The 10073-nt window shown below is 48.8% G+C and overlaps 1 protein-coding gene across 1 annotated transcript; it reads left to right on the top strand.

Annotated features, from left to right (window-relative positions):
- Positions 1–4809: 4809 nt before the first annotated feature.
- Positions 4810–9827, top strand: HSP90AA1 (heat shock protein 90 alpha family class A member 1). Its single transcript, XM_024759334.1, has 10 exons — positions 4810–5031; positions 5120–5486; positions 5812–5945; positions 6249–6569; positions 6788–6953; positions 7125–7315; positions 7425–7572; positions 7797–8065; positions 8380–8713; positions 9030–9827. Exons 1-10 carry the CDS (start codon positions 4870–4872, stop codon positions 9137–9139), a joined length of 2202 nt encoding a protein of 733 aa, XP_024615102.1. The 5' UTR covers positions 4810–4869; the 3' UTR covers positions 9140–9827.
- The last annotated feature ends 246 nt before the right edge of the window (positions 9828–10073 follow it).

The following is a 10073-nucleotide window of genomic DNA, read 5'->3' as shown; positions in this document are numbered from 1 at the left end:
AGGAAAACCGGTTTGCTCTGTGGAAATCTACCTTAGAGCTGATTCTAAAACACATATGGCCAGAAACAGAGGGCTGGCCCCCTTCCCTTGCTCGCAGCATTCATCACCGCCTTTGGGTCTCTACTCTCAGCCCTCCCTTCCCTCTCAAACTTGAGCCCAAACCCAGCAGATGGTCACTAGTGCAGGACAGCATCCTGGTGCTTCTGTGGCTGCCAGTATGGTCACCCTGTCTCCCTGCTCTCCGTCAAGGGAACAACAGTGCCCCCATCCCCTCAGCACTCACTGCGTGCTAGGCACTAAGGTTTCCTGTGGATTAGCTCGGGGCATCCTCCCACATCCCTGTTGTAGAGATGAGATGACCTAAGCACAGAGAGGTTGCGTAGCTTGCTCAAAGTCACACAGCCAACTGCAGACTGTGCTATAACAGACATCCTGCTCCAAGTCAATTGTACCTCTTTCCAAAGTATGGATTTTCCAATATAGTTATAATTTGATTGTAAACACTTCTCCAAGGTCATTGCTACACATCAATTTTTTAAAAAACAGCTTTATGAGATATAATTGACATGGAATAAAATGCACATGTTTAAAGTACAATTTGATATGCTTTGAGATAGGCAAACACCCGTGAAATCACTCCTGCAATCGAGATAGTGATCAGATTCATCACCTAAAGTTTCCTCATACCAAGGGACTTCCCCAGTGGTCCAGTGGCTAAGACTCCGCGCTCCAGATTCAGGGCACCTGGGTTCAATCCCTGGTCAGGGAACTAGATCCCACATGCTGCAACTGAAAGTTTCCTCATGCCGAATCCCTCCCTCCTGCTCCTGTCGGCCACACTCAGCCAGGCAACCACTGTCCGCTGTCACTACAGTTTGCGTTTCCTAAAATTTTATGTAAACGACTGGCATCTTTCCCTCAGCATAATTATTTTGCATAGAGAACATTTACCAAGATAGACCATAATCTGGGCCATAAACCAATAAATTAAAGGATTCAAATCCTGCAAAATATGTTCTCTGACCACAGTGGAATTAAATATTAGAAATCAGTAACAAGGGCTTCCCTGGTGGCACAGTGGTTAGGAATCCACCTGCTAATGCAGAGGACACGGGTTCGAGCCCTGGTCTGGGAAGATCCCACATGCTGTGGAGCAACTAAGCCGGTGCGCCACAACTACTGAGCCTGCGCTCTAGAGCCCACGTGCCGCAACTGCTGAAGCCCTAGAGCCCATGCTCCGCAACAAGGGAAGCCACCGCAATGAGCAGCCCTCACAGCACAATGAAAAGTAGCCCCCACTTGCCGCAATTAGAGAAAGCCTGTGTGCAGAAACAAAGACCTAACACAACCAAAAAAAAAAAAAAAAAAATCAGTAACGAAAAAGACATCTGGAGAACCTCCAAGTATTTGGAAACTAACACATTTATAAATTACCCATGGGTCAAAGAAGAAATCAAAAGGAAAATCAGAAAATTATTTATTTACTTTAATAAACATGTATACAGCAGTTACTGTGTGCCAGGCCCTGTCTTGGGCCATTTCCAAAAACAGAATGTGCTCATTTAGGCCTCATAACAACCCTATGAGGAAGACACTTGCACACCCATTTTTCGGACACTGAACCCAAGGCACAGAGGGAGTAGGTGACTTGCCTGGGTCACGCACATAGGCGGTGGCAGAGCTGGGATTTGAATCTGGGACACCTGCATCCAGGGTCCGTGCCTTGTGTCCCACTTTATCGATGGAGGGACACTGAAAGGTTTCAAATGGTAGAGAAAAATGGTCAGATTCCTGACAGCAAGATCACTTTGGGATGAGTTCAACAAATATTTAGGAGCTAAATCTGCAGGACTTGGAGATGTGTTAGTGTTGAGAGAGCAGGAGATGGCTGGGTGCAAAAGGAAGAAGTGAGAGTGGACGTTAGGGCTGGAGGTCTCAGCAGTGCCCATGCCAGGAGGGAAGAGGCCCCACATCCTGAGGACCTGTTTCCATCAGGGGATGGGCGGGGCCTGGTAGAAAGGTAAGATGGGTGTGCGCAGGGGTCCCTAAGGAAATTCTTGCAGAAGGTCCACTAGAACACTGAGGGGATGGTGTTTCAGGTGGAAGGAAGGGTGTATGCACGGCGCTGTGGGGGCAGCTTGTGGAGTCAGGTTTAAAAGGAGAGCGATGCGGAGCACAGCGGGAACTGAGCACCGGTGGGCGGCAGGGGCACCCACAAGGCCTGGCAGGCCTAGGTAAGGAGCTGTCTTTCTCTCTGGAGTGACGGGGTGTCAGCCAGTGTCTGGGGAGTGTGTGCAGGAGGGGACTGACGGGGCCAGATCTGGGCTCTCACAGCTCGCCCCAGCTACAGAGCGGAGACACACCAGAGCAGAGGCAGGAAGCAGTCTGGCGGCTACGAAGGGCTTCCAGGTGAGCAGCTTCCAAGCACTGGGGGAGGGGTGGGGGACGAGGATGGAGGAAAGTGGACAGACTCAAGAGGTATCTAGGAGATAGAAGTGGCAGGGACCACGCCAGGTCCCCTGCGGGGATGCCTGGGGTTCTAGAAGGTGGTGGGATAGTCATCTGGCTAGTGAGCCCTGGAAAAAAGCCAGGTAGGTGGGGGAAGTGAGGTCAGCACCCGAGTCTGGAGTTAGAAGAGGGCCAGCGAAAGGCCAGGGGGAGAGGACGAGTCTGAAGAGGGGGCAGCGAAGGAGCAGCGGGGACGAGGGAAACCCCAGCGTGCTGCTGGTATAACCAAGCGGAGGGGTCGGGAGGGCACCGGCGGTTGGTGTGGAACCGGTCCCAGGCGTCTGGAGGGACGAGACCAAAATTATCCTTGTACTCAGCGACTGAGGTCGGCAGGCAGGCAGGCAGGCGAGAGCCGGAGCGCAAGAGGATTTGGAAGAAGGGTATTAAGGCCGGAGCTTGCTGGGAAACCCTGGCTCCCCAAGCGGCCTCTGGAGGAGAGGGGAGAAAGCTCCAGAAACCGAGAATTTCACAGCCGGGGCCTTGAACGGCTCATCTACAAGAAATCTTACACTTCCCGGGCAGTGGCCCGAGTGGAGTGGAAAGATGCGGGCCGGGTCTCCGAGTCAGGAGAACAGGAGGGCGGCTGCCGGGCTACAGGAGGGGAGCCCTTGCGCGGCTGACAGTGGCAGTGGCGACAACGAAACTTCAGCGCTACCACCCCATCTCCCCTCCCCCGCTCCCTCTCCTCTTCCTCCCCCCTGCCCGCCCCCAGCCCAGGCCGCAGGGAAAATCCGGGCCGCCGGGAGCTTCCACACACAGCTGGGGCCAGAAACACATTTTACAACGCACCCCAGCGAACGATAACAACCCCCATCTACCCTCACCACGTGGCTGGTAGTTTCCAGTCTATTTTGCCTGTTTTAACGCTAGTCAGGACGCCCTGCGTTGATTTCACTGCCTCCTGAAGGGTCTCCAGCCCCAGCGGAGAACCCTGTTGCTGGAAAAGCTGGGTTTCTCTGGAGACTAGGAAGTGGAGGGAGTCGTCAGTCAAGTTTGTTTACAACCTAAGGAGCTTCCAGATTGTTCCGGGGGGAGGGGGGCAATGGTGGGAGGAGTTAGAGACAAAGGAGCCGGGAGGAGGGGGAGGGTTTACCGGGAGAGGCCTGGGCGGGGCAGGGGTGCGCTGCCGGGCGTTGGTTTCCTCAACGGTGAACAGCCCCCGTCCCCGCTTACTGACCTGGGGGAAGCCCAAAGACGCCACCCCGCCTCCAAAATTCTTCCGTGATCTGGCACTATTCTAAACACGTTTGGAATTCCCATTTAGAAATTGGCTTTTAAAGCAAGTTAATCACCCCAACCATGAATTACATACTTCGTATGGAAACCTCAAACTACACAAAAGAATAAGTAAAAGAGATCTTTACAAAATCATTTTGCGCGTAGCTGGGTCAGTTTGCATGGTCACCACGTCCCGAAATTCCAGACTAGGGCCCGCAACGCGTTGAAGGATACGGTTTTACAACAAACCCAAAGTAGGTACAAGTCCCCAAGGGACCGAGCAAGAGCTGGGAGAATTCCGTATTTTGTGTCCGTTTCAACATTTCTTCCTGGTCGCAGTCCCACCTCAGCTTCAGAAACAGCTGCACGGGAGCCCCACGAGGCCCAGGGGACTTTGCTCCCCATGCACATACGCGGGTCACCCCTCGCTCACACACCTCTGCACCCCACATCCAGGCCGGAGCCCCGGGCCTCCGCATAACGAGGCTCTGGCAGGCACCTGTTACCAGAATTGCTGTACCCTGAACCCATAATCGCTGACCCCGGCAAAAAAGTGCGCCCCGTACCTCCCGACCCAGCCCTGGATGCCCAATCGCTGCCCCGGGCCCCCAAACCCCTAACCGTGGCTCTGAGCCTCTGATCAGTGCGCCGGCCCTATACATGTGACACGGGACCGGACCCCTCACCCCTGCTTCGATTTCCTACATGCGGCCTCAAGGCCCCCAACCTGGCCCCGGGCCCCCAGTTTCGGGCCCTGACGGTGGAGGACCCGAAGCTTCCACAACCTGGGGACACGTTTTAACCACTGAGAGTTTACTTTTCTGCACTTCACAGAGCCGCGAGCACGGGCACTCAGTCCCCGGGCACTCAGTCCCCGGTCGCACTCCCCGCGGCCTGGACAGGGTCGGCGGTTCACCAGGGCGGCCGTTGGGCCGACGCGCGCCGAGCAGGGGTCGTGGGGGCTGGCGGAGTCGCGCGGGAGTGGCGCCCGTGCGGCCGGCTGGGGCTGCGGCGGCTCTGGGGCCCCGGAATGAGGTCATCCCTTTGTCAGCCGGCGCCTCGTGCGCGCACCGGCCTCCGAAGCGGGCGCGGGACGTGGCGGGACCCCGTCCGGCGGCCTCACTGGCTCCGTGTCCTCTCCAGATGCCCGAGGAAACCCAGACCCAAGACCAGCCGATGGAGGAGGAGGAGGTGGAGACGTTCGCCTTCCAGGCGGAAATTGCCCAGTTGATGTCGCTGATCATCAACACATTCTACTCGAATAAAGAGATCTTTTTGAGGGAGCTTATTTCAAATTCGTCCGACGTAAGTCAGTGTAGAATTTGGATTTAGTTTCGGTATAAAATTAACCGTTTAGAGGCCTTGTGCGTAATATTCTGTGTTTTTTGAATAGGCTCTGGACAAGATCAGGTATGAGAGCTTGACAGATCCCAGTAAACTAGATTCTGGGAAAGAGCTGCACATTAACCTCATTCCGAACAAGCAGGATCGGACGCTCACTATTGTGGACACCGGGATTGGAATGACCAAGGCCGATTTGATCAACAATCTTGGTACCATTGCCAAGTCTGGGACCAAGGCGTTCATGGAGGCTTTGCAGGCTGGTGCAGATATTTCTATGATTGGCCAGTTTGGTGTCGGGTTTTATTCGGCCTATTTGGTGGCCGAGAAAGTGACCGTTATCACCAAACATAACGATGATGAGCAGTATGCCTGGGAGTCTTCTGCAGGAGGATCCTTCACAGTGAGGACTGATACAGGTGGGCATCCGGTAGCCATCTTCCTGGGTCAGTGGTTTGTGGAGGGTGGGGTGCTGTAGGCAGTGGACCCCTGAAGGTGCTGTGAAGTTTGTGTTAAACAAAAAAAAAAAATTTGTGTTTTCCTTAAGTGGGATAGCCTGTTCTTGAGGTGGTTTATCTTGGCCATTAACTGCTCTGGGAGTCTTTCCGTTAGCAGTAAGGGTAAACCCCTGCTTCATAGATGTTGAAATGAGTGCTAGGAGAGCTAAATTGATGCTCTGCGTTCCTTAACCTTGATTAGGCCATTGAGATTGAAATTGAGCTCGTTTCTCCATTTCCTTTTCAGGAGAACCTATGGGTCGTGGAACAAAAGTTATTCTGCATCTTAAAGAAGACCAAACTGAGTACTTAGAGGAACGGAGAATAAAGGAGATCGTGAAGAAGCACTCCCAGTTTATTGGCTATCCCATCACTCTCTTTGTGAGTTTCTGTATATTTTTCACGTAGGTAACCAAAGCGACGCAGTTGAAATCTTTAGTCCTTGGAGTCCTTGATAAAAGAAGAGTTGTGAATTTGCAGCGTTTATTGGGCTGGTGGGTGGAGCTCTGTCTTGCTCTGTCCAGGCACCCAGGCCTATTGAGATACATCAGGAACTGATGAGAAGCTTTCTGGCTACTTACTGCTTTCAGTTGGTTTGGGGTGTAAGTGCCTCAGTGCTGTTTAGCTTATTTTTTTTAGTTCTGGGATGGAGAGATGATGTGAGTTTACTTACGTCTTTTGAAGGTGGAGAAGGAACGTGATAAAGAAGTCAGTGATGATGAGGCAGAAGAGAAGGAAGACAAAGAAGAAGAAAAGGAAAAAGAAGAAAAGGAGTCTGAGGACAAACCTGAGATAGAAGATGTTGGCTCTGATGAAGAGGAAGAAGAAAAGAAGGATGGTGACAAGAAGAAGAAGAAGAAGATCAAGGAGAAATACATTGATCAAGAAGAACTGAACAAAACAAAGCCGATTTGGACCAGAAATCCTGATGACATTAGTAATGAAGAGTATGGAGAGTTCTACAAGAGCTTGACCAACGACTGGGAAGATCACTTGGCAGTGAAGGTGAGTGCTGAGAGCTTCAAAGCTAGTGTCTGCAGGTGGTCTGCCTCAAGCTGTTAAATTTGAGGGTGGTTTCTGGCAGCTTTCTCTTGCCCACTGCCCCATCCTTCTCCCGAAGTCTTGAAGTTATGTAACTGCAAGTGTTTGGCTCTGGGGTTTAAGTGGTACCTGTTGGTGAAAGCTGATTGCATTGTCTTGATCTTGGCTGTGTTTTATTACAGCATTTTTCAGTTGAAGGACAGTTGGAATTCAGAGCTCTTCTTTTTGTCCCAAGACGTGCTCCCTTTGACCTGTTCGAAAACAGAAAGAAAAAGAACAACATTAAGTTGTATGTTCGCAGAGTTTTCATCATGGACAACTGCGAGGAGCTGATCCCTGAGTATCTGAGTAAGTGCGGTTGGGCGTAAAGAGCGGTCGCCGTCACAGGTCAGAGTTCAGCCTATCAACTCCCGATTTTTAAAGGGGAAAAAAATCGTTCGTCTGTGGTTTCTCAGGTTTACGTTTTTTGTCGATTTTGTCCTGGGAGTGACCTTGAGCGCATTTGGTCTGTTTTTTCAGACTTCATCAGAGGCGTGGTGGACTCGGAGGATCTCCCTTTAAACATTTCCCGTGAGATGTTGCAACAAAGCAAAATTTTGAAAGTTATTAGGAAGAATTTGGTCAAAAAATGCTTAGAACTCTTCACTGAACTGGCAGAAGATAAAGAGAACTACAAGAAGTTTTATGAGCAGTTCTCTAAAAACATAAAGGTTAGTTGTAAACACACGTGACCATTAGGACTGGTAGTCAAACTGGCTTCTTGTTTTAAATGATTTTTTAATGCAGAGAAAGTCTTCCTAAAGCTCACCTGTTTTTCAGCTTGGAATACATGAAGATTCGCAAAATCGAAAGAAACTTTCGGAGCTGTTGAGGTACTACACTTCTGCTTCTGGTGATGAGATGGTTTCCCTCAAGGACTACTGCACAAGAATGAAGGAAAACCAGAAACACATCTATTACATCACAGGTAATGGGCAGTAAATGTTAGTCGTATCTTTGTGCTTGTGATTCCATAGGAACAGTTGGGTGTGTTTTCTACCCATGTGGTGTTACATATAAATTAGTAAGGGTTGCTATAGGCAACATAGTGTGAGCTAGCCCTTGTCTGTGGTTAGATCAAACTACATAGGAAAAAAGAAAAGGAAATGAAACTGCTTCCTGTTAAGGATCTAAAGCTTTTTCACACATCAGGTGAGACTAAGGACCAGGTAGCTAACTCGGCCTTTGTGGAGCGTCTTCGGAAGCATGGCTTGGAAGTGATCTACATGATCGAGCCTATTGATGAGTATTGCGTGCAACAGCTGAAGGAGTTTGAGGGGAAGACCTTAGTGTCAGTCACCAAAGAGGGCCTGGAACTTCCAGAGGACGAAGAAGAGAAAAAGAAACAGGAAGAGAAAAAGACAAAGTTCGAAAACCTCTGCAAAATCATGAAGGACATCTTGGAGAAGAAAGTTGAAAAGGTGTGTATACAGTCTTCTCACCTACATTTAAAAGGAGTGTCAGGTGTTTTGCAAACTGAAGTTTTCTTAACTTACTAATAGAAAACTTGAGCATTTCCATTTAATGATGGATATAGATCTCAAGATCCTTAAAGACTTCCAAGTGTAAGAGAACTCACAGGAAGAAAGCGTCAGGTATCTGAGTTTGCAAATAGCATTTCTGATTCGTCGATACTGAAGTTCCTTAGATGTTCATAATAAAGCTGATAACAAGTACTTACAAGTTAGAATATGAAATCTTCTTAGGCCTAGTTATCACTGTGTTTTGATTGTAGGTGGTCGTGTCTAACCGATTGGTGACATCCCCGTGCTGCATTGTCACAAGCACATATGGCTGGACAGCAAACATGGAAAGGATCATGAAGGCTCAGGCACTGAGAGACAACTCAACAATGGGTTACATGGCAGCGAAGAAGCACCTGGAGATAAACCCTGACCATTCCATCATTGAGACCTTGAGGCAAAAGGCAGAGGCTGACAAGAATGACAAGTCTGTGAAGGATCTGGTCATCCTGCTGTACGAAACGGCTCTCCTGTCTTCTGGCTTCAGTCTGGAGGATCCCCAGACACATGCCAACAGGATCTATAGGATGATCAAACTTGGTCTTGGTAAGCCTTGTGCAAATACCACGTGTCAGTACTATTGGGGGAAAAGCTTAAACACATGACTGACGAAAAGGGTAACATAATTTTCAGCAATTTGATCAAAGTTGGGCTGTCCCATTCAGTTTGGGAAACCCTAAGTCACGTGAGTTAAAAACGGGTGTAAAATAGGCCTTTTTTTATTGTACAGGATAAAGAATGAAACAGGGTCATACACCCTGTAAATGAATTGCTCAGCCTTGGAAAGTGGGTATGAACGGGCAGTGTTGGGATAGTTAGGTGGCTTTAGGAAATCTAATCCATGGTGTTTATTTCCAAAAAGGTATTGATGAAGATGACCCCACTGCTGATGACAGCAGTGCTGCTGTAACTGAGGAGATGCCGCCCCTCGAAGGAGACGATGACACGTCCCGCATGGAAGAAGTAGACTGAGCTCTGCCTGAGGATTACGTGGCCGCGTGTTCAACACTCTTGTTTTCATTTCTTCTGATAATATGTTTTCAAGTATTTCTTTATTTTTGTTAACATTTAAAAACCTGTATGGCATGACAGCTACTTAAGGGGAAGATAAGATTTCTTTCTACTAAGTGTGATACTGTGATACTTTAGGCACTAAAAGCAGAGCTAGTTTTTTTCTAGTTTCATGTTGGCTTATTTTAACAGACGGAAGTAGCGTTTGTTGTAAGGTGTATGTAACCTACGTTAACTTCATGGTCTGAAGTGTTTAGCTATCAAGCGGATTCTTTAGTAGACCAAATCTTGTGTCGCTGAAGTGTTCTGAAGTATATACCTTGATGTTTAAAAGAAAATACTTCTTAAAGCAACTTTCATCTTCTGGGATTTACTTTTTAAACCTTCCATCGCCTGTATTGACTGCATGTGCCAGACCCCTAGGAATTAGTATGTTCAACTGAACCAACTCGATGGGAGTCACTGTCCATACATAGGGCTTGTTTTCCACAGAAAAGTGGTGTTGAGAGTAGCAGAATTATAAGCCTATCTAGGCATGTTGTAAAGCTGTTTGAAAAGTGACTCGGAGCAAGTTTTGTGAATGGAGACATAGTGCTCAAGTCACATTCTGCTTTAAAAGTTGTAACAAATACAGATAAATTAAAAAGAACTTATGTGAAAATGTCTTATTTTGGAGGGGGGGAGAGTATAGATGACGGGATGGTCCCAGAATGTAAAATGTTAGGTGTGTACATCTTGCCTGCGAGGAGCCAAGGAAGTAGCTGATTGGTGTTGACTGCCGGAGTCTTACTACTGCGATCTTCCCAGGGTGGGGGATGAGCATACGTTCTCGTGATGTGTTTTTTGGGGATTTTTGTTTTTGTTTTTGGCTGTGCAGCGTGCAGGATCTTAGGTG

Source organism: Neophocaena asiaeorientalis, unplaced genomic scaffold (assembly GCF_003031525.2).
Source record: "Neophocaena asiaeorientalis asiaeorientalis breed wild unplaced genomic scaffold, Neophocaena_asiaeorientalis_V1.1 scaffold476, whole genome shotgun sequence".
In the NCBI taxonomy this organism is placed as follows: Eukaryota; Metazoa; Chordata; class Mammalia; order Artiodactyla; family Phocoenidae; genus Neophocaena; species Neophocaena asiaeorientalis.
Note: the sequence above shows the minus strand (reverse complement) of the source record. Positions and strands in the feature narration are given on the sequence as shown.

Bases quoted from the DNA above. Each gene is read 5' to 3' on its own strand.
- HSP90AA1 (XM_024759334.1), top strand. From the start codon at position 4,870: ATGCCCGAGGAAACCCAGACCCAAGACCAGCCGATGGAGGAGGAGGAG. The intron at 5,946-6,248 runs GTGAGTTTCTGT...CGTCTTTTGAAG, and splicing joins GCTATCCCATCACTCTCTTT to GTGGAGAAGGAACGTGATAA. The intron at 7,573-7,796 runs GTAATGGGCAGT...TTCACACATCAG, and splicing joins ACACATCTATTACATCACAG to GTGAGACTAAGGACCAGGTA.